This window comes from Cyprinodon variegatus, unplaced genomic scaffold (genome assembly GCF_000732505.1).
Source record: "Cyprinodon variegatus isolate N-32 unplaced genomic scaffold, C_variegatus-1.0 Scaffold31, whole genome shotgun sequence".
NCBI classification, from domain to species: domain Eukaryota; kingdom Metazoa; phylum Chordata; class Actinopteri; order Cyprinodontiformes; family Cyprinodontidae; genus Cyprinodon; species Cyprinodon variegatus.
Genome location: NW_015150484.1, coordinates 1854424 through 1878697, shown reverse-complemented (window position 1 = coordinate 1878697; position 24274 = coordinate 1854424). Strand labels below are relative to the sequence as shown.

General features: G+C 36.5%; 3 protein-coding genes across 4 annotated transcripts; 1 reads left to right on the top strand and 2 right to left on the bottom strand.

The window, feature by feature from the left end:
• Positions 1 to 392: 392 nt before the first annotated feature.
• nudcd2 (NudC domain containing 2) lies at positions 393 to 4302 on the top strand. The gene is made up of 4 exons (XM_015400932.1): positions 393 to 692; positions 2605 to 2653; positions 2763 to 2914; positions 4040 to 4302. Exons 1-4 carry the CDS (start codon positions 504 to 506, stop codon positions 4121 to 4123), a joined length of 474 nt encoding a protein of 157 aa, XP_015256418.1. The 5' UTR covers positions 393 to 503; the 3' UTR covers positions 4124 to 4302.
• Positions 4303 to 4348: 46 nt separating this feature from the next.
• ccng1 (cyclin G1) lies at positions 4349 to 9121 on the bottom strand. Of its 2 annotated transcripts, none has more exons than XM_015400913.1 (6): positions 8921 to 9121; positions 7256 to 7513; positions 6817 to 7070; positions 6353 to 6431; positions 5475 to 5585; positions 4349 to 5391 (listed from the first exon to the last, which is right to left on the bottom strand). In XM_015400913.1, the coding sequence occupies exons 2-6, from the start codon at positions 7511 to 7513 to the stop codon at positions 5200 to 5202; spliced, it is 894 nt and encodes a 297-aa protein (XP_015256399.1). In that variant the 5' UTR covers positions 8921 to 9121; the 3' UTR covers positions 4349 to 5199. The 2 variants fall into 2 exon arrangements, with proteins under 2 accessions (XP_015256399.1, XP_015256406.1); XM_015400920.1 differs by lacking the exon at positions 8921 to 9121 and adding an exon at positions 7962 to 7983 and having other exon boundaries at positions 5200 to 5391.
• Positions 9122 to 10717: 1596 nt separating this feature from the next.
• sept8 (septin 8) lies at positions 10718 to 23496 on the bottom strand. Its single transcript, XM_015400899.1, has 10 exons — positions 23380 to 23496; positions 21074 to 21188; positions 20800 to 20995; positions 19563 to 19749; positions 19321 to 19482; positions 17621 to 17717; positions 17336 to 17504; positions 15792 to 15924; positions 15499 to 15689; positions 10718 to 11438 (listed from the first exon to the last, which is right to left on the bottom strand). The coding sequence occupies exons 1-10, from the start codon at positions 23398 to 23400 to the stop codon at positions 11384 to 11386; spliced, it is 1326 nt and encodes a 441-aa protein (XP_015256385.1). The 5' UTR covers positions 23401 to 23496; the 3' UTR covers positions 10718 to 11383.
• Positions 23497 to 24274: the final 778 nt, after the last annotated feature.

Sequence of the window (24274 nt, the reverse complement as noted above, 5' to 3'; positions counted from 1 at the left end):
TTTTAAAAACCAGTTTTTAGCTAAACTTCTATCCAAAAATGAAAGGTATTTAAAACAGCGTTTCCTTGTGGTTGTTAAAGCGACTGCTTAAGAATAGTTGGCACTTAGGCAGGAACAGTAATCTAATTAACAGATTAGTGAATCCACTCCAATTTTAGACAGTCTATGTATTCACTATAATACTGTTGAGAGTAAATTATAGCATACTTCAAACAAAATATACAGAAATAGACAAATAAACTAAAGTGAACATAAAATGGTGTGGTTAGAGTGTTTTTTTTTTTTTTTTTTTGTGTATCAAGAAACATGAACCTATTTCCTGTAATTCCTGCTGTTAAACAGCAGGTGGTGCTGCAGGGGAAAATAAGGCTAGGCTCAACCGGAAACAGAAACCGAAGAAGAAGTGAAAGTTTGTTGTCATTCCGGATAAATCGAGCCGCTGGGTGAGCATCTTAAACCTGCTAGTAACTGTTAAACATTTTAAGGCGGGTGGAGGCAGCAGTATGTCGGTTCACTTTGAGGAGAGGAGCGGGGTTGTCCCCTGTAAGACACCGTGGGGGTCCTGGTACCAGACCATGGAGGAGGTCTTCATCGAGGTCCATGTGCCTCCTGGGACTTCAGCTAAAGAGGTGAAGTGTCGCTTAGGAAGCAGGGATATCGAGCTGCAGGTCAGAGGGCAGGAGGTATTTAAGGTAAGCTGCGAAATGTGAGCACATAGAAGTGACACAGAGGGAGTTAAAACGATGTAAACGACTAGAAATAAGCATTTTAAAATGATGAAAGGGGAAATAATGCTTTAAGAAAACCATATAACTGGAGAAATAGCTGTTTAAAATGTAGAATAAAGATTTTTGGACAATGCATCTCTAGATATTTTATCTAGTCTTTAGGCAGGTGTCAGTAAAAGAAAGAAAAAGGTGCCTGTAGACATCCACCCCAGGCAGTTACAAAGAAATTCCAATATCAGGCAGTGAAACGTATATATTATAGATTTATTACACATACATTTTTATAATTTAAGCCTCAGTTTCTTTAAATTCTGATCATTATAGCTTACATAAGTATTCAGGGTATAAAAACATTATTATATTGGGAAAAAGGTAACAGCATATTAACAGGTTGAAAGAAAATGTTAAGTTTGCATTTTATTCTGAAATCAAGAGAATCAGTGTGAGTCCAGGGTGAACTTTCCACAGTCAGTGATAATTATTAGATTTAGACTTCCTTTATTGTCATTGCACAAAAAAACACAAGGTGAATCTTTACAACGAATCTTTAAAACGCTGTTACACTGGCTACCAGTGCAACAGCGCTAAGACCTTATTCCTGCACAATAAATATGTTTTCTATAACTAAGAGCTAAGAGCTAGCTATATACAGGGTAAAGAAGTATATATATATATATATATACATATATATTGCACTGAGTTATCGCAAGAAGTAACATCAATAAATATTGCTAAAAGTTTTTGCTAAAAGAAACATTAAATTGAAGACAAAACTAAACTAAGGTGCGTGTATTGTGAGGTGCCAGGTCAATCCAAGCATTATTAGAGCCATAATATATCGTTTGATATTTTGTTTGTTAATTGTTAATTTTTTAAATATGATATAATATCAATATTCCTTCGTTTGTTTAGTTTTCTCCCTTAGACCCATTCAGGCACATAAGATTACATCCATTTACAACAGCAATTAGGGATTTAAAGTTTCCCCAAATTTTAGGACAAAATTCACAGAAGAACAAAGGTGCAAATAAATTAAGTTGAGACTAAATGATGTCGAATTAAGCCTGCAGACGTTGGAAAGTGACAGTAGACCACAGAAGGATCAGCATAGAGATGCACAGCTGTATCTTTGAAAACCTGTTGCAGTGTCTTAATGTAGATGGTGAACAGAGTTGGCCCTAAAATTTAGTCTTGAGGGACTCCTTTTGTAAAGTCAGAATTTTTTTTATGTTAGATGTTTAAAAACAAAGCTGTAGTCTGATTTCTGAATCCAAAATCCAAAAGCCTTTGACACAATATATCATGATTAACTTTTAACTGAATTTGGTGTTTTTACTTTCTCTAATTCTGAATCATTGCTATTAAAAGACATAGAGGTGTAATTGATCTATGTAATATATAGATTTTATTTTCTGCAAGGAGGAACAGAAAAAAACCTCAACATATTCTTAATTCTTTGGACTTTACTTATAACGTAAAATACAAAATAGTACAGCTCGAGTGAGGCTTCACTTTTTCACTTCTCACAAACAAGTTTGCACTTTTGAGACAGTTTTGTTCATATCTCAAGTTTAAACTGTCTGATTTACAAGTTTTCACTTTGTGTTTAATATGACAGGAAAAAATAAAATACATGAGTGTTTTATTTAAACCCAGTTGAACCTCTTTCATTATTGTAAAAACATATCGAATCGAAATGAATCGATTTAGAACTATATGAATCAAAATCAAATCGATTCAGCCCTACTGATAGAGTGTTGAGTGAAATCTGGTATCGACTCATTTTGTCTGCCAGAACAGATTCAGGAAAATATCAACCGAAAAAAAAAACAACATAGTAAAAATAAAAAGTACATTTCCTTCTATGTTCTGACAGGGAAGGCTGTACGACACGACCGTGTCTGACGAGGCTACGTGGACGTTGGGTGAGAGGCGCACAACATTAAAAATGTTCTCAAGCTTATTTTTCAAAAACAAGACCTCCCCTACACCCCGTGTCTATCCGGCCTGATTTATTTTACCTTTTTCCTTCAGAGGACAAATGTCTCATTCAGATCGTCCTGATGAAGACCAACAGAGAGGCGGGGAACTGCTGGTCCTCGCTGCTGGAGGGCGAGTACTGTGCGAACGCCTGGGTCCAGGACCAGATGCAGAGAAAGCTGACACTGGAGAGGTTCCAGAGAGAGGTCAGATAAAGACCCAAACACGGCATGCAGGATAGTTTAATACAAGATAGTTAATAGATGGTTGTTATGCTATATTTATTTCTTTAATTTATTCAATTTGTTTTGTTTTTTTAGATAAACTTGTGTTTGAAATTTCACTGCGCAGAAGTTTCTTTACATATGATACTGTTCTTTAATCTTAGCGTGGATCAATCACATGGAATACCACCTAAAAGGCAGACAGAATGCAGTTTGAAGAACACTTCGTAAACTAACTGGACTACAGTTTAACAAGTTGATTCTTTTTGCATATTTTATAATGCATTGTAACTCGTTCTGAGTTTACTTATTTAAAAAAAAGCAAATTCTTGTGGTAGTGTGATTCTGACATTTTTTAGACCAAAGCAAAGACAGTGTTTCTTTAATTCAAATTTCAACTTGAATGCTTTAAAGGCATTAGACATTTAGATGTATACTCCAGTAACTCTCTGGTTGCCAAAAACATTTTACGTCAAATAACGAAATCCTGCTGACATGGAGTTCATGTATTTTGAGCTTTTCATTTTGTACCTAGATTGAGCCTTCCTCTGGATATTCGTCATATGTGACCAGGATACATCAACTTGCACGTGTACAATTGGTCAAGACGAAGCAATATAGGCGAGCAAGCTTGGAAATCAAAAGAAAATTTTAAGATGAAATGCAAAAAGGAATAATAAAATGTTCAATTCCAAGGTGGATAAAAACTTGCGCTGGATAAAGTCACAATTGGAGTACACTAAAGCCTAACGCTGCAAAGCTGATAAGAGCTCATGTCCTTACAATAGTGCTAAAGCTTTTAAAAATGCTTTAGTCCTATCCTCCGAACTGTCAGTTTTCTACGAGGCATTACAGCACTGTCCTGCAGTTCAGCAGGACTGCTGATAGATGGCGCCACGTCTATGCGAGGTCATGGCGCTCTGTGCTGGGGTTCTATTTAGGCTTAAAAAGGGTTATCAAAACCCTCAGGGTAGATGCTTGGACTATATAGGCTAATAGAGCCTTACTTTGTTCGGGTCTTTTTAGTAGACAGCATGGTTGTGTACCTTTTTAATCAACTCTTGCTATCCCAAGAAACTGTATTTGACCCAGTTTTCTTCTGTCTAGAATCCTGGATTTGACTTCAGTGGCGCAGAGATTTCTGGAAACTTTGCTGGTGGGGGTCCAGACTTTTCCAGTTTACAAAAGTGACCGTCTCCTCCCTCAACTCACAGCAGTGGATAGAGAAGTTTCCTTGAGGAAAACGATGGAGTCTTTTCAAGACGGACATATTTACCACACTGCCTAGATGTTGTTGACCGTAGAGACTCTTCCACAGGAACTTGTTTTTCTGGACAACGCTGCTCTTTATACAAGACTAAAGGGACTATTTGTTGAAGCACTGTTGCCTTGCAATGATGAGAACACACACTGGTCTAGCTTTTCAATAAATCTTTATTGAAAGGTGCACAAACATAAGTTCAGATGGTGTGTTTCTGTAACCGTTTTGAACTCTAAAACAGGTTTTATTTCTCACTAATAAAATGTACTACACTGAGAAACTGGAGCAGAAAATGCAAAACAAATTCCAACCTACATTTCCACTGCAGTGGTCACTTTATTCAACTAAAACCAATCGAGTAATAATGTGCAGGCTGGATTCGTCCACTGAACTCTGAATAAATGAAAACAGCTCGGTTTGTTGCTGCCGGTGACATTTCAGCTCAAACAACATGGCTGGATACAGGCGACGGGATCGCCGCCAGATTCACTTTGCTGGTAAAACCAGACTTCCCTCGTCATTTATAAGAAACTAAAAATAAAAGTAATCACCTTGGGTAGGAGTGTGCATTCAGGACAGCTTAGCAACCTAGGGTGGGAGTTAAGGATTCTGGGCCCGATTTCTTGGTTCCATTTTTGCTAATCACAAAATCCTTCTCCCTCCTCTTCCACATGGTGGACTGAGGACCTAGGTGGTTCAATACTTTATTAGCTTAAAACCAGCAACCCATACAAAGACGTGTATGGATTCAAACAAGTACATACTGTACACCTGTGCAGGCAACTCAACCAGGAACATTTAACTTAACAGGATGGGGGAGATTTGGCTGTTTTGACAGAGCAGTATTCCTTGTTATTGGTAAAGAAAAAAAAAAAAGTTTCCTAAAAGTTTTTCCTAAGCTTTTCTTTAAAGAAATCCATTATCAATAATGAAGATCTGTAAGGAAAATAAGGAGATGACCGAACTGTGAGAATCTAAGGTCATCCCTCCACGAGTCAGCTTTCCATCAGCAGGCCGACTCGGGTATGGTAGGAAGATGAGTGATCTTGTAGTAGCTGTGCTTCAGCTGGCTCGCTGTTCTTCCTGAGATGATCCAGCGGAGCCTCTGGCTGTTTGGTCTGGAGCACTTGGTGTTGGCGTATTCGACCAGGCATTTCCTGACCAGCTCTCTAATGCACAGCAGGTCTCCATCTCTCACCTAAACCAGAAATCGGTGCGTAAGACAACTGCTGAAACATTGTAGACAAATACTAGCTCTGATCGTCACCAAACAAAACTCACATTCAGCAGCTGCTGCAGATTTTTCAGGGCCTCAGATATTTGGTTCGCGTGCTCAGGGTCGTGTTCTTCCTGGGCCTCAAAACACAGCAGAGCCAAAGCAAGGAGTGATGGCTGTAGAGAAGGGGGGAAAAAAAGGGTTCTTTTAACAGGATGTCAACATGTTTTTATAGGTTAGTACTGGGCATTTATGCAAGATGTCAGAGTAGTGACCAGTGATTACATTTGAGACAAAAAACCTGGAGGGAATGACACACAAAAATCCAAATGATAATGAAGATGGAGGAATGATTACAGTAGAAAAATTCCTAGGGAAATGTCTGCTAATTTTTTCATAATGATCTCATATGGAGAGATTTTTCATTCAAACTTCTGTTAATAGATTAAATTTTTATCCATGAATGTCCCCATGAAATAAAGTAGATTAAAAAAATAAAATAAAAAAACATTTTTAGACATTTCATGGCTATTTTAATGTATGTTTTTGTGACACCAATTTAATTCACCTTTCATATTTCTGAGACTTTCATTTTTACACCATTTCATTTCAAGGTCTTTCAATCTGATGTTGTAGTTAAATAATGGGCAGTGGTTTTCTCTGCTGAGAGCTTTGGAGAGTGAATCAAGTAGGAGTGAAAAGGACTTTACCCACAATCCACTAAACCAGACTGAGCCAAAGCCCCACCCCTTCATTTGAACATTGCTGAAAAAAAAAAAAAAGGAAATCCCAAAAACCAGACTAAAGAGGATCCTTTCTTCCACAAATTCAATTGAGATTGGCACAAAAATAAAAAATAAATGTCTTCAAATACCAAAAAAGTTAACAGTGAAAGCATTATGATTTGGAGAACTAGGTGAACTAATCTAGGTTTAGAACCTACCTTGAGTTTGGAGAAGATGAAGGAGCAGTGACAGGCTTTGAGCTGTGCCTCCAGCCTCTCAATGCTCAGTATCTCCCTGCTGTAGAAATAAAGAAGCATTACAATACAAAAAAAAAAAAAAAAAGACTTCAGCATTTTTGTTCAAATTTAATTTTTATAATCTTTCCTAGAGTTAGAACGAACTGCAGACCTATGCTATTAAAGTTTTTTTTCCTTAAAAGATTACAAAATTAGACCATAAAAATTCAAACTGATATTCAGAGGATTTTTACACAGATTTGTTTATAGCGTTTATCTGATTTTTACTAAATTCAAGTGATTCCAAATATATATGAATTTCTTTAAATGCATTTAGCTCACATTTGAAAAAAAAAAAAAAAAAAAAGAGGTTTAATTCAATTCACCGTCCAGTCAAACTGTACTTCATTACACTACAAGGCATGTAAGCAGTCCTGTGTCCTCACCTCTCAACGTCGAGCTGCTCCTGGATGTGGCTGTGAAACAGGCGGAGAAAGTGCAGCGCTGTCGGGGCCTTCACCTTCCAGTACAGCTTCTCCATGATGATCTTCTCCATCCTCATCATATCAGACACTGTAAAGCGATTCTGACTGATGCGGATTAAATCGCTGGCCAGAGGCACATTCTTCTCATCTTCTGAGGATTTCACAGCAATGTAGAAGCAGCACAGTCCAACACATGGCAGGTGTTTGGGTTGAATCTGTAGGTAACAAATTAAAACCTTATTAGGACTATCAAGAAAGCTTCCTCAGAGCAAAATCTGACCATTTTCAGACTGATCAGGCTTGACAATTTACACTACAAACAAATTTCCCAAAAATTTGTATCTTTGCATCTATATATCAATAGTAGGTTATGCTTCAGCAGTGTGAGATAATCACCAACCTTCATTACAGAGAGGAATCGATCTAGCAAGCTAACTGCCAAGGAGAACGTCTCAGAGCTGAAGCCAAAGAACCTGCAGCGGTAAAGCAGGTCCTTCACCTCCAGCTCTCTCAGTCTGCTGGTCATCCTGAGGCCGTTGTCCTGGGCGGTCTCGATGAGCCTCAAGCCGGTGAGCTTTGGTTGGTAGCGGCCCTCTAGATCCAACAGGCCCTTTACTTGAACTGCAAAGGCCTGTGCTCCTGTTACTGTATCAATCATCTGCAGGGGAAGGAAAAAAAAAACAATATGGATGACAAATGTAATTTTTTTAATCCAGCAGATCTTCAAAGTTTGGATTTGGGATTATGAAGTTATGAATACAAGTTAGAAAGTAACTTCTAAGCATGGGTCAAAAAATTCACAAATTTACAAGAGTACAAATTCATACACTTATACTTGTGATTTTTACTTGTAAATATCCAATTCATAGTCATATATTTGTCTAGTAAATTTGTGATCTGCATAGGTAAATTCATCAGTTTGTACCAGTATTTTTGAAAAATTGTAATTTTCTAACTTTTATTCATCACTTAAAACCCCTTTTCTCACAGATGATCTTATTTCACATGCATCCAAGAGTTCACAACAACGAATAAATACTAATTAATTGACTTTCATTTACAAAGTTGGATGTCCAGGCAGACGTTTTTAGTAGTAGTCATCTTACCCCATATCTATTCCTCTAAAATGGTGCCAAGACAAAATGGGAACAGAGTGTAAATACAAAATGTTCATATTTTAATGTACAACCAAAAGACCCAACATGCCACTGGTGAGCATTATAATGACAGTTGCATAAAAACATGAAGTGAAATGAAAACTTTAATTGAAATTTTGATTCTGGTTGGTTTAATTGCTTCATCAAGATATGGAAAAGTTTACTAACAAAATATAACTTTTAAAATCATATGATTAATTGAATAAACAATTTTAAAGCACTTCAAATATCACAATTTAAAAGCTTTTAATAAAAACAATTGAACCAAGTTTAGGAAGGAGACAGGACACCTAAAGGGGCTGTTTCCATATTTGTAAGTAACCCAGTAAGAGGTCTCCCCGTTAACTGTCACCAAAACTGGACATAAAAGATGTTATATAACACCAATAATTACCATAGTGGGTGAAAATAGATTTTCCAATAATGTTTCTGTCATATCTTAGTAGTTTAATGTACTTTATCCGACATTATCCTTTGAGTTTGTTCGCATTTGGTTAATTTAGGCAGGGACGGGGCCTTGTTGGGGCAGCTCCGGCGTCATGTCAGGACATGTCTCTGCCGCACACGCCACTGAACATATAACGGCAGAAACAGCCCCAGCTCAGGGAAACACAGCTCAAAACACACAACCGGAGTCAAACGAGTATATATAAGGCAGTAACGGCCCCAATCCGATTGAAATTACAAACTTTAATGAAGGTAAATGTTGAATTTAAAAATGACACGGGGACCATGATCAGCTACAGCAGCTAAGCTAGCTTAAAAAAAAAGAGGAAAAGACCGTCACGTTTGGTGGTGTTAGATATATATTTATATATGTATATATATATGTTTTACTTTTAATAAGAGAAAGAATTTAGCTGTTAATTACCAAAAAAAAGTACAAAGAAAATGTTTAGTTTACTTACCTTGAATAGTTGCTTTTAAAGTCTTCAACTAAAAAAATATTCACACGCTCTTAAAAAGCGAGTGTAAAAAGTTACAAAACACAAAAAAGTGTAAGTATGAACTTTCAACTAAGAAAGTTTTAAGCATAGGTTAACGTCTGCCTATGCACACCCCTGACCCTTGGCGTAAGGCGACGGGGAAAAGGACAGTTTAGGTAAATAAGGAGGAATAAAAGCACACCCTGCCCAGCCATGCTCAGCTGTCATTGGCTGGTGACTGACGTCAGCTCTGATTTTGCATTTCGATTGGATGTGTTACCTGTCGCTCAAAAACAAGCCCCGGTCTTTACTGGCTTCAGGACCAATCTCTTTTGAGCGAAGCATGTGGGACGGAAGTTTGTTCTTGATTAAGCATATAAGGCTTCAGATTAATGAGATTAAACTTAAATTTATCAATTATAAATTATAAACAAATCTAACAACATTTTTAGAATAAATTCTTTGTTTTTTAACTTTATTTTAGTGCTCAGTGATATTGAATTTGCTGTAGAGAAGTAAAAACTGTGTTAAAAGATTACAAATATATATATTAAGAAAAAAAAAAATTAGAAGAAACATTATCTTGAAGTACCAAACATATCATGTTATCAGTATTTCTACTGCCCCTAGCTTTAAATGGTGATAATGATTGAAAGTACATATAAATTAACAGGATGACCACTGGGAGGTTTTTCCAGAACAATCTGGAAGGAGCCTGAAGGAACCAGATCCCCTCTTTGTTTCCCTTGCTGATTTAATCAGACAGCACAATCATTAAAAAAAATAAAAAAAATAACACATTTAAAAAAATAAAAAAATAAATTATAAATCATTTGTTGACATTAGAAGATTTGAATCCTGAATTTATTCAAATCCAGCTTTTTTTATGTTACGATTGAATACATTTACAGTTAAATCATTTAAATATGACATATACATCATTAAGATATTATATAAGAAAATAAATGTTTCAATGTCAAGACACAAATCATTATTTTAGATATATATCAATATAGTATTTAAACTACTATTTATTTAAAGTGCTTCTAAATCATAACATGACTACAAACAAGACATCTTTTGACAGCATGAGCACATGAGGGCATAATGTACTTATTTCACAGTGTATTTTCTAACATTCAATCAACAAGCATTACAAGGCAAGAACAGGAAAATTGCACATCAAAAGTACCTTGCTAAAAGTATACACATGTCGACATTTTTACAACCACATACTTCAGTGTATTTTACTGGAATATTATTTGATGAACAGAAGCTAAGCACCACGTTTCCAAAATTGAAGAAAATTATATAAAAGGGTGGTTTTCAGAATTATGTTGTTTTCTTTTAGCTTTTTTTTTAACAAAAATTTTTAAAATTATGATATGAATTTCTGAGTAAAACTCCTTGCATCCAATTGTGTTCAGAGATCACCTACTTAAAATTCATCATAAAAAAAAACTCCCTTTTGTTAACCTATTGCACTGTAAACAGGGCTGTTCTGTGAATCATTTTTAGGAAACATTAGGTAATAAATGGTGTAATGAAAACCAAAGGACACAGCAGACAAGACAGGACAAAGCAAATGGTGGAGATCAATAAAGCCGTGCTATGTTATGAAAAAAAATATCTTAAGGTCTGAAAGTGTCGGGTAAAAAAAAAAATAACACTACATAAATAACGTTTTTTTTTTAAACAGCATCACTAATTGGGGAAGTGGCAGTGACATAATCATGTTTTGGTGATGCTGTTCTTCATCAGGGACAGCCAAAAAGAAAAAAAAAGTAAATAGAATAGATGGATAGAATGTATAGAAGAAAATACCTGGGTCCTTTATTAGGATATCCTAAAGCAAAGACAGGTGTAATACATGATTATAAATCTATTGCAAAAGACTTCAAAAACTAATCTTAAAAAAGGCTCTCACATCCTATCTGGCTAAGCTTGAAAAAAGACCTAAAACTCTGAGTGCAAAACAGTGATTCTCAAAGAAAGTATTAAGATAACAGGAGTAAATAAATATGTACTCCACACTTTTCAGATTTAATTTGTAAGGTAAATAAAACATAAAAACCTGGTATTTTCTTTCCACCACAATATAATAGGCTACTTTCTGTCGGTCTGAGATATAAAATTATAATAAAAGACAAAGAAATTTGTGGCTGAAACATGACCCCCACTCCAGAGGCGTGAACACTTTTGCAAGGCACATTATTATAAAAACACATTTCTGAAAAGTAGACCCCTTAGCAGGTACAGAAATTAAGTTTAGAAGCCATGCACAGGCTATGCTGCAATGGGAAGATAAAGGTGTAGGTGACATGGAAGACATCTGCCTGATAAAACCTCAAAGAGTTTGTATTTCTAGAAAATTTTTACTAACTCTTGTTAAAAAATAAAAACACTTGATTGTTAGTCGGACGTTCTCATGCGGTAGAAAGTCTTCTAATTCACGTTCCTTCCTGAGGTTAGGGAGCACGCAGACGGAAGACTAAAGAAGCTGGAGATGGGAAGACAAAAACAAGGTTATTTGTTTAAAACCAGAAAACGACATGCTTTTGACTCATTAGATAAAAATATCACTAAAGGTTCTTCACTATTTGCTTTAATGTCACTGCTAGCAGAGGAGGAATTATAAATAAGCCTCTTTTACAAGAGCACATCGAGGATTTATTGAATAAAACAAATGATCTAAGATGTTTTTATCTTCTGAAAGACAATGATGATAAGATGGAAGTTGAAGAGAATCCATTATGATCATTATGCATTATGCTTTTGTTTATTTGTTTTTAACTGAGGCTGAAAATGTTCTCTATTCTAGATGCGCTGCTGATGTGTCAATATGACGTTACGCCCCTAAAGATGCTGAATACAATTAAATTTTATGTTATTGTATTTCAAAATAACTCCAAAAAAGTTTAAAAAAAAATAAAAATCCACTGCACTTTGTTTCCAAGTTTGAAGACGTTTCGCCTTCAATCTAAAAGGTCAGAAACAGGATTGAGTTCAAGGCTTTATAGAGTAGACCCAAAACAAATCCTTGTTTTGGCTTAGCAAAACATGCAAATTTAACTGGACGAACAGATCTGCCCCTTAAGAATGGGCAGTCGTTTGGGTTCTTTATTAGCCTGCAATCCCCAATACCTGTCTATGTCTCTGAAAGGGGGTCATTAGAGGGAATCATTGGCCTGGCTGAACAGGCAAAGTGATCTGTTCCCCTGTAAGGGGATGGGGGTTACGATAATAGCGGGAAGGAATCAACTCTATCGCTAAATTATTAGTTTTTGAAAGCTGAAACCTGAGATCCCGTACCCTCTGTTTAAGGTTGATTTTTCTTTCATGATATATACGGATTCCTTCACACCCCTTTCAAACCACTCAAAAGAATGTCCTTTCTCCATAAGGTGTAGATGAACCCAGGAGTCTTGTCCTGAGGAGGTCGCTCTTCTGTCTTGGGCCATGCATCATGGAGAGGTTGTTTGGTTTTTCTAATACAGGGTGCTCGAGTCCAGTCCTCAAGAGCAACAATCCTTTAACGTTTAGATGCATCTCTTTAACACACCTGAATCGAAAGGCTCAATCCCCTCATTTAGCCCAGCAGAGGCATGGTAACCAGCCACTCATTTCATTCAGGTGTGTTAAAAATGGGGTGCATCAAAAAGTTGCAGGATAGTAGATCTTGAGGACGGGACTTGAGCATCCCGCTGTAATATAAAGATCAGAGCATTCCTCACTGCATTGAACTGCATGCACCACTCCGGTCATATTTGTTCTGGGGGTTTTGTCTTTAGGATGCATTAGTCTCTGTTTAAGGGTCTTGTTTTGTTTTAACTTTACTGGGATTTTGTGTTTGGGGTAACATATGGGCTTGCAATTCTTTTCCATTTAATCTTCTCATTGTTATGTTCTGCTGCATGTCTTTTGGATTTCCTTGCTGATTTGACAAACACCCAGTTTGGGTATCCACAGGTTTGAAGAGCATCTTTGATGTGTTTCTGTTCTTTGTGCTTCCCTTCTGTTTAGTAGGGACATGCTCTGCCTGGAGAATGACATTTTGAATTGAAAAAGTTTCCTGGATGGGAAGCAAAACGTCTTCAAACTTGGAAAAGAGGCCCAGTGGATTGTTTTTTTTTTTTTCTTTACTTTTTTGGAATGACAGAGATCTGGATGACTGAAAATCTTCACCAGCATTTCAAAATAACAGTAATTAAAATAATATCTTCATTTCAGAGTACCAAGACATATATATTTAGGTAAAATATGTAAAAGACAGAAGCAGAAACTGTGCAAGCTGTTTAGGTTCCCTAAGTTTCTAATTGAGAGCAAGAAACTAGTAAAGTAGACGACAAAAAAAGTTAGAGTAAAAATGTAAAAAATATTTCTTTGGTGTAAATTAAAAACTATTAATTTACGTATTATTACACGTAAATACAGTTAGTCCAAGGAGACTGTAATCTGAGCGTTAAGCACATGTATTAGCATCATCATTATTATCATTGTTTGGTTAATAATTAATAGTGTTGCGCCGATGCCATTTTTTGGCCCCGATACTTGGCTGTGCAGTATTGGCCGATACCGATACCATCTGTTTTAAATTGATGTGTGTGTGTGTATATGAAGAACTGCATACTACCTGGATGTAAAATCATTGCCATCATGGCCTTGTCAAGCTGCTGCCTACCTTTGTGAAGCAGGAAAAAAGACTAATACAAAGTGAATCCAGTAGAACTTTTTATTGCCTCCCTTAAATGGGTGACAATAGTTGAATAAAATTTTGGCTCTCAAAATGGTATCGGAGCCCTATTTTGATGGTACTTGCTGATACTGATACCCCATTTTAGTGCTGGATCGGGGCCCCGCCCAATACTGGGATCGGTATCGATATCGATGCAACACTAGTAACAAATCAGTTCACACATGGTGTAGATAGAAAGATTCTGGTTTTCCTACATTGACAAAAAGTGCATTTTTCTTGGATGCTCTCATCCACTAGTTAACTAAAAGAAGAGGAAACAAATACAAAAAATGCTAAAAATGTATACAGTACAGTAGAAAAATATAAACTTCTCTATGTTTTACTTTAAATTACTCTTCTAAACATAATAAGCACCTCATACAACTAGTACAGTTCCAAAGACATATGTAAAACATTTTAAAATGCTACAACTAAAACTAAAGCTCATACTAAACATTTTAGGTAATGCAACTGCAAGGGACAAATACTGTTTAAAGAAATATTTCTAGTATTTTGGGGATTTTCTCTGACAGTAAATTAATTAAAGGTTGTATTGTTGAACATTTTTAGTGTGTTTGCTGCCGCTGCATTTAAATATGTTTGAGTCGCTTAACAGATTTTTATTATGGAGTTAATTTTGTTCCCTTATTGCTGCAAGCAAAGAACTAATTTTGTATATAGAAACAAAAAAATACAAATTTATCAATTAAACATTTAAAAAAATTCTACTGAAAAGATTTAAGGGTAATTTTGCCTTTTCAAATAATATGTTTTCGAATCATTTTATTCTCTTTTTCTTTTCATGTTTAATTTTTTTCAGGTGTTGCCTTTTCAAAAATATTTTTTTGTTATTTCTCTTTTTCAGATTGAGTTTTCTCAATCACATTCTTTTCACCTTTTCTGCACCTTTTTTGATGAAGATGTTTTTTAAAGTTTAATTTCTGGATTTTTTTTATTTTTATTTTTTTATTTACAAAACATGTTCTTTGCTTGCAACAATAATGGACCAAAGTTTACTCCATATTTCTTGGGTGCGCTTATTAAAATTTATAAAATCTTAGCAATAGGGCTTAGCAATCTTAGTAAATGTAAATCTATATATTTCATTAAGGTTTCTGAAGAAAACTTATATTGTGGTAGCATTTGACAAATATTAATCCTTTAAGAAATCCTAACCGATCAAAACTGGATAAAATTCAATCATTAGGCTCTTATAATTAGCTTCCATTTCTTTCAATATGGTTTTCGTTTTCAATGTGTTTTTTAACAGGACTAATTCATTCATCAATAATTCACCCTGACATGTAATGTGTCCACCTGAAAAACTGATGCCAGCTCCATGGGTATCTACACTGCTGAGACAAGTCAAATGTAAACACAAGTGCCCTTGCCTGAGAGACAGTCTGGCAGGTTGGCCTGCAGAGACGGAGGCATCAGGCTGTGTCATGCAAGCTGTGACCCTTTCCTAGGGTGTCTGTGCACCATGTCAGTCTAAATACGTCCCTGGATCACTTTATGAGTCAAATGACCTCTGGGAGGATAGCATGGTAGCTTACTTTATCACCCACTCTCATATCATTAAGTCAATGTAAACAAGACTTGCCATTATGTTCAGTATATCTATTTGTGGATTAAATTAAATGGTGATGATGTTTGGTGGCCTCAATATATGAAAATATCCACTATCTTTACTAAAACTGGAGAAACATAAAATATTAAGACAAGTATCTGATTGATTGAGAGCCTATTGTACGGCTGTACTATGAGTCAGTTTTTTGAAGTACTGTGATTCCAGGGGTGAACAAAAACAACAATCCACACTCACTTCTTTTTGTCCTTTTCCTTCTTGAGTGGCTGATGCGAACACCCCTGCAGCGCCTGTCCCATCAGCGTTTCAGCCGCCACCTTCCTCCGGTTGAAGGCGTTCATCTCTTCCTCCAGCTCGCGTCTTTTCTCCTCCAAATTCCTCTTTTCTTCCTGGTGCATGCGCTTCAGCTGTTCGAACCTCTCGTGAAGCTGAAGAATGTGGTCGTCACAAAAAGAAGGCGCCATATGAGAGACACCCAGGGCTTTTTTTTTTAAATCTGTGGTGAATATTATAGCATGCTCAGTCCTCACCTCCTTTTCTTTCTCTTTCAGCTCTACCTCTGTTTCCTTCACTTTGTTAACAAACATCTGTCTCATCGATTCCTCTCGTTGCTGCAACTCTTTGAGGAACTCCTTTCTTTTGGCCTCGTACATCTCCTGCAGGCTAGAGAACAGGGCGAACGCAATCTTAGGTTCATATCGCTGGTTTGAAATTGAAGCATCAGGAGCTGGTTAATATAAAATGCAGCTTCCAACTGTTGTTTAATTTACTTTAGCTTTTTCAGGCTTAAAAAGGGAACTAAGGAAATGAGAAACAAATCTGCTAATATTCCTTAGTCCAGAAAGTTTTTTTAACTAATATCCATGAAACAATGCTAAACCTTCCCAGGAGTGTCCGGACAAAAATGACCAACTTACCAAAATGTTAAGGTCAGCGCGCATGATTCAATAACAAGAAACTGATTGGGAAAGAGTGGCCTGTCCTTATTAAACAGAACACAAATACCTGTCTCACATTTGTCAACAAATACCTTGATGATCCTCAAGATGTTCAAAAAACAGACAAAAGTAGATGTTTCCAAAGGTGTGTCATGTTAAAAAAATATAATTATAACAGAATTCTAAAACGGGAACATAATAACTGGAGTCAAACGTGGTGGTGGTAGTGAAATGGTATGGGAAAAAAATCAGATTGTGAACTTTCCATTACCTAGATGAGAATGAGCCTCTATGGAAAGGTCCTTCCAAAATAACTCAACAACGTGGGGGTCGCACAAAACAGAGGAAATTAGGGTTTTAGGTTTGGCTTGTCAAAGTCAGGAGATTAATCCAATTCAGATTAAACTAAAAAGAGCTGCTTATGTTTGAATACCCTCCCTACGGTTTATTGAGAGAAGTTCTGCTAAGAAGTTCTGCAGGGTTGCAAGTAACCGGTTCGATCCCCAGGGCCTCCACTCTGGGTCTCTGAGCAAGACCCTTATCCCCACACTGCACCATGGGTGCCTCACAGTGGCAGCCCACTGCTCCCCAGGGGGAAGGGTTAAATGCAGAGGTAAATTTCACCTGTGTGAGATCAATAAAGTTCTATTATTATTCTAATATTATAAGAATTATTTTTTTTTTTATTGAGAGCAGAAAAACTCCTCAAATAGTTATGTAAAGATTCACTGACAGTTAAGTGAGATGCTTGTTGGTTGTTATGAGATTTATGGGGCAGATATGTTTGCACATCAGGTTGGTTTGGAAGGTTTTGCATGCTCAAATAACAAAATAATCTGTAGTCTGAAATTCAAATGTAGCTTTTCTCTGTACTAATTATCTCTCTACTAAAGACAAATAAGGGTGTGACAGTGCATTGTAGTGTTAAGCTGTAAAATACCTAAGATGACAACAAATCTAAACAACAGACAGAACAGTTATGCCTAAATAAAAGGAACAAATCTGTTTGTTTGTGACGTGAGGATAACACCTAAGACCTAACTAGATGCACTCATTAGTTTGTATTGTGTAAGAAAGGGTTTCTGTGCAGTGGAATAAAGCATGCGCTGCTTTGCAACAGATTCCCCTCATTTCACCTGAACGACTGGCTGTCAGGGTCAGTGTCCTTGAAGCCCATCTCTTCTAGCTTGCAGCGACGATAGAGCTCATAGTGACGAAAGTGTGTTTGCTCCCGGAGATCATCCATGTTAACACGTAGAAGCATTTCCCTCAGATGAACAAAGTCACAGTGCTCTTCATTTTCCACTGAACGAGTAAGAAAAAACCTTGTTAGCTGCTCAATCTTCACAAACAACATTGTAATCATTTCTATCCGGTGCACAGATTGTGAGAGTTTTGTTAAATGATAATAGCAGAATCACCCTGTACAGCTCCCCAGGGGTATGACCGTGCTTTCACCATCCTGTTCCCTATTTTTACATCCTCTGTGCTTCCAACCACAGCAAAGGGAAGTCGATCCTGTAACACAGAAAGAGGAGATTTTTCAGCTGAGTGCATATATACTAACACTGTTGGTGGGATTAATTTATTAGGTTAAACATTTTTAGTCATTCTCTTCGTACTCTGCCAAATTCACTTTGAAAGATGTCACTTCTATGCAAATAAGATGGCTAAGGGAGATTTTCATGAACTGGACCTGACATTTAAAGGGTCAGTTTAATGTGTTTCTGATCAAATTTGAATTTGTGAATAAAAAATAATGATTTCTAACTTGGTGAAACACACTTGAAACCTTGTTTCTTTAAAAGACAACCACAATTAAACTGAAAATGTCTGTCATTCATTACACTTGGAGTGTTGAAAAAACATGGAACATTCTGCTTCATGGGCCCCTTGAACTTTTTAAATTGCAGCTCTCAAAAAGGAGCAAGGGCACAGGGATCAGTATTAGGTCCTCCTCTATTCATGATTTAAATAAATTATTTGGGAGAAAATGTGTCTGATGCAAACTTACATTTTTTATGTAGATGACAATAGTATTTATTGCATATTAAGGGAACTTAACTTTTACAGAAACCCTTTGTTGAAGATTCAGAGGACTTTATTCAAGTTTAAGCTTGTTTATAATGCTTATAAAACCAAATGTATGTAATTTTTTTATTGAGTGAGTTTTATCTGTCATTCTGTTATTTGTCATTGTTGCAAGCCAAAAACATCTTTTGTAAGTAAAAATTTGAAGAAAAAAAAACTGAAATAAAATTCAAAAAAATGTTTTTTCAGTTTTATTTTTTTATGGTAAAGCTATGTTTCCTTGTGTTTATCTTTTTTTAATTTGTATTTTATTTTTTTAAATGTTATTTTTTCTTTTTTTTTTCAGATTGTTTATCTTCAAATCTTATTTTTCAAATTTCTATTTTTTTAGATTGAGTTTTACAAAATGTTTTACAGATCATGTTCTCTCTTAATGAGGACAAGCTTTCCTCCAGACTGAGGAGCTTTTCTATTGGTCTCTAAGGAGACTTGCAACTTTTCTCTTGGCATTGAAGGGAAAAAAAAATCTGATCTTAAAAAAACAATTGAAAAAGGATGCAATTCTTCCATTATTATACAAAACACAAACAGACGTCCAAAAGAAATCTAAAATCTGTTAAAGGAAAATTGCAAAAAGAAAGTTTTAAAAATCAAATCTTGAAAAGATAACATCTGAGAAAAAGGTATAGTTACTCTAAACATCCTTGTTTTTTCATTTACAAATGTGTTCTTTGCTGGCAACAATAATGGAACAAAATTCCCTCCATAATTTCCCATGTCAAAGGGGTTTCAAAAGTTCCCCTCAGCATTCTATTGTGTAGTAAATTGCATCAAGCTGGTTTACACATGTTAATATCTGGGCATTTTAATCAATGACATCCTCACTTTTAAACCCCATGTGGAAAATCTTTGAAGTCAGATTTATTTTTTACACAAGTTGTGTTTTTCTTATGCTACTAGAAAGCAGCTGTTGCAACTTTTATGTCTGTGTCGGACTATGGAGATCTTTGTACATAATGGATGTCCAAGGTGTATCCATGGATGGATGGATGGATGGATGGATCCATAGATGTCCATATCTGAGACTCACATTTAGGGAAGAGTTTATCTCTCCGACTTCCTCATCCTCAGTCGGAAACTGATAGAGCTGCACGCCATAGCTCTTCAGCTCGTTCATGATCGTCTTCTTTAAGTTTCCCAGGTCACTTTTGGACATGATGTCTGCCTTTGCAATGATGGGGATGATGTTCACCTAAGCAGAGGTTCACAAGATGAGACTAAAAATAAAAAATTACTGATGAAATATTCTGTGCTGGGCTTTCATCATCCTACCTTGCTGTCCAACTTCTTCATTGTGACGAGATCAAGAGATTTCAGGGTGTGCCCAGTGGGAGCAATGAAATACAGGCAGACGTGGATTCTGGTGTCATCATAGCTGAAGAGGCAGCGTTTTATTTTTAGCTCCTCTTCCAGATATTTCTCGAACTGAGCTTCTATATAGCCAAGAATGGGTTTGCAGCTGGAAAAAAAAGACAGTTTACATGTCACCACAGTGTCTTTAGTCTTAACATCACTAATGAACAGCTTTAAAAGAGGGGATTATAGCTAGCCCTGATCTCACCAAGATGCATGTTAACTTTTTTTTTATCAACCTTTTTCTGTCATCATTTAATGCATAGCCAGTGTATGTTGTCAAAACAGGTCATAAACCCATACCTCAAAATACAAAGAGAGAAAATGTGAAGAAATAAGTTAAGACATAAATAAGTGGTGGTCACAGTAAATTCAAATGTCGACCTTATGATAAATATGATGGTTTAATAGGAGGAAAAGAATTAAGAACTTAGTAAGGGGTCAATAACTGTTTATTGCCACTATTTTCATAAGAGTACCTGTTGAAATAAAAGAAGCAGCTACTTTGTTGAGTCTTTTTTTCTAAAGGGTTTGAATAGATACATTCATCCTAACGCTTTTTTCTTATGAGCAATAATATGCAGGGGTGTAATAGTCTCAACATCATCAAGAAAACATGTATTTTTGAGATGTCAGAACTCTCCATTTTCCATATGCTGACTGCAGCCATGTCATCAGTGGTTCCAAAACCAAGTAGCGCTCCCCCTAGGGGCGCCCAGTATAATTGCAGGGAGGGCCTGGTGGTAATGATTTAGAATAAATGAAACATTTTAAGATTCTATTCTATTCTTTTATAAATGCTTTGATAGCAACATTGAATTATATTAAACAGAAAATGAACATTTTAAATTATGAATAAATACACTTTAAATATGCCAGTTTTGTGATTTAAAGGAGAATGTAGTTTATGTAATTGCTATTTTTTACTTTTTATTTACTATAGTTGACTTTTTTTTTCTTACTAAAAAAAAAAAACCCTAGTAAAATATATAAATAAAAAATACTATAGTTGACTTTTAATGTTCAGCAGTTGAAAAAGTTGTTTACAGCTTTGTATTCTAGATCAATTTGTGAAGCACTGGTTAAGTTTGCTATTTCATTATCTGGACAGCATCCAGTCTTGGATAATGTCCCAACATCTAAAGACGTTCTTCACCTTTCTTCCTTGTTAATCTGGTCTCCAAACCCCGCAGTGTGCACCACGGTCAGCTTCAGTTTGACGGTGTGCTCCTGCAGCTCGTATGTCTGTGAGCGCAACTTCACCTCTTGTTCATAATGATCAGCTTCCTCGTTTTCAAATGTGGTGTTAAAGAGCGTGTTGATCAGGGTTGATTTGCCTATCCCTGTCTCACCTTGGAGAAAAACAGCAAACGATGAAGATTTAATCCAATTTAACTGATGGTTATTCATCACATCGTGTTTGGACATACCTATGCAGAGGATGTTAAAGCAGAATCCCTGAGAGACAAACTTCCTGACCACTTGATGAGGGAGGCTGTTGAAGCCCACTTGGCCATTGAGCTCCAAGCTTCGAATTTCTTCATTCTTTGGAACCATATGAGGCACAAAAAAACAAAACAAAAACATATTAGTACATTTGTCAAGATTTTGTGTTTTTTCTCTCTACCAATATTTGTCTCCCCCCTTGATTCATCTACCTCTCTGTCTCTGTCGCATACGATTTTATTCCCTAAACCATCACTAATAAATCTTCATACATAATTCCCAAGCTTTACCCTATATGGCAACAACCATAATGCTCTAATTGTGAAAGCAAAAAACAAACAAAAAAGCTGCAGTTGCCTTATCACTTGCCCAACTGCAGCTTTAAGCACTCCAATTTCGTCATACTTCTTGTTTTGGTTGATACACAGACAGCATTAAAAGGAAATATTTATTGGTTAGATTTATTAGTGATAAGTGATCATAGCTTTGGGTAAAGAAGATACCGTCTGTCAGATGTCAGCCTCCCTGCCTTAAAAAAAACAATAAACGTCAATTTGAGCCTGGAAATAACAATCTTGTAAGTAGGAATGGGTCTATAGGGATTTCTGACTGTATTATAATAGTTTTACAAAAATGTATAACTTAAAGTTAGGTGCTATTTAAAAAATAAAAACACCTCACCATGTCTTCTCTGACCAATTTATTTTTTCTAAAACATTTCAGTTGTATTTTCTATTTTTCAGCTGACCAAAAACAAGTAGAAGAGGGGAAGCAGCACTGTTACTACTCCAAACAGCTGGAAAATTCTCTGATCAATCCAACAAAATTCCCTGGCATTTCTGTAAAAAACTACTTTAAATGCCCAACAGAGACATGAGGAACAGTTTCGTCTTTCAAAAACATTGCTTTTAAGACATTGACATCTGTTGATTGGATGTAACTTTGGATGAGTCAGAATGCTGAGCATTTTCTCCTTTAACACTGAATCCATCAGGAATCTTGGGGGGCCAGGGGTGTCCATGGCCACCCTTAGCCAAACATTAGCCACCCCTGAGGCCACCTCTACCATTTTTCCCTCCTCTAATACAGATGGTGGCAGCAGTATTACTCTCAAGTGGAATATTTAAAACATTTTAATTTTTTGTGGGTAATTATACACATCAATATACTGACATCAGATATGATAAGTACAGATTCATGCTCTTTTCAGAACTAGATGTTGCGTTATATGGGGTGAAGAGAAAATGATGTGTCTCTGCAAGTCATAGGAGTCTTCAGTGAAATCATAGAGAAATAACAATTTTAATAATTATAATTGTCAAATAATCAATTTATGTAGATGTTAGTGCTTGCAAATGTCAATTTTATGCAGAATGTTTATTAATAAAAGTGGGTAAGTAATGACAATGGAAAAGATTTACGCTCCGGAACTCAAAACTGAAAGAGTTTTATCCACTATACCTTTTATCTAGAAATGGATGTTTAAATATGTGCATCTATTTGTTAGCAAAGGCTGTAGGAAAGTATAGTTTGTCTTTATTTAGAAAATATGGATAATTTTCCTGTTGGAACAGGGCAGATTGACCCTGAGGTTCTGGTGCGGCCACCCCTCACTGTACTTTGGTTATTGCCTGGCCGCCCTTATAATAGAATTCTGGCTACGCCTCTGCTTGGCATCTCTTAAAAAGCTCAACATGAGGACCAACATGTGGTAAATAAAACAGCCTTCCGTTTCAGCCTCAGACACACAAAGAGCTCTTTATCTGGAGGTTATTTCCCAGAGGACATCCAAGCTGGCTGCCCTGGTACCCACAACCCCAATGTCATTAAAACAAAGTCTTTAATCTCTTAAAGCAACTTTTGACAGGAAGTTAAACATTGGTATATTATACAATAATAATTTATGGCAGCGCTCAAATCTAAAACACATGTTTTATGGGTGCATTTGTTTTCACAAAGCAATATAAGTATAATTGAGGTAGTTCTTAACATCACTAGATAAAGAGGCTTATATTTATCCTGTTAGATCCGCCCCCCATTCAAACTGACCCTCCGCCCTGTCATTCAGCACCTGTCACAGGTATAAACACTCATCCTCGAAGCTGTTTCGCTTTTCTCTGACCGTTCAAACACAGAAGCACAATGACGTCTTCATTAAACACAGCGAGCTTCTCTCAGCATCCTGCATCCTGCAGCATTCCGTCACTCCGTGTCCTGTGTGCGCGTCTCTGATCTACAGTCTCTCTGCAGACAGCAGCTCATCGCCATGCGTAAAGTGAAAACATCTTACCTCATCGGCCGCCATCGTCATAAATGTCTGAGTCCGGGAATAATAATCAGGCTTTCATGCAGACTTGCTGTCCGCACAATCTGCTCAGTGCGACACCCCCTCTGTGCAGGAGGACGGCATTACAGCGCGCTGTGCAACCTGCTCCACTGGGCCCAGTTTGCAGGGGCGGCTCCAGAACATTTTTATAGGGGTGGCCTCAAGGGCGTAGGCTTGATTTCAACTTTGGTAGGGACACTATTGGTCTTAGGTTGAATTGATCTGATGTCATGCTCCTATTTTTTTCACGCTTGACCTGAGCATCAGGGCGCATTTCGTTTAAAGAGAAAACAGCATTTTTTGCTACATTTATACAAATTTTAAAAGCACTACACACACAAGATGCTGTTTATCAATGTTTGAAGCATCAGTGGCTCGGAATATTGTAAAATTGGGGCAACTTAAAGGGAAACAACTTTTTTTTTTTTACATTGGGCACTTGATTTTACGTTATTACACCATGTTCTACTAACCCATATAAGTTCTGTGTCATTTGGAGCTGTTCTGAAGATATCATGTTAGGTTATATCCAGGTAACGTCTTTCTATGGGCAACGACTTGAAGGCACAAACTAAACTGTTCATCATTTATTCTTTATGGTACGCCAGCATTCAGAACATGGAGACGAATCACTGTCCCCTTGACATCCACGGTTATATTCTTTATATTTATATCTTTTAAAAACAAAGCGGAGCGTGTTCTGACATCATCCGTCATTTTGCAGTCATTTTTTGTCAGTTTTTGGTTAATATACTAACTTTAAAATGTCACAATAGGAATTTCCACATTCCAAAACAGTTAAAAAAAACAACTTTCCACATGATGGTATCAGTGCTGCCATCTTCTGGTTTAGTGGAAA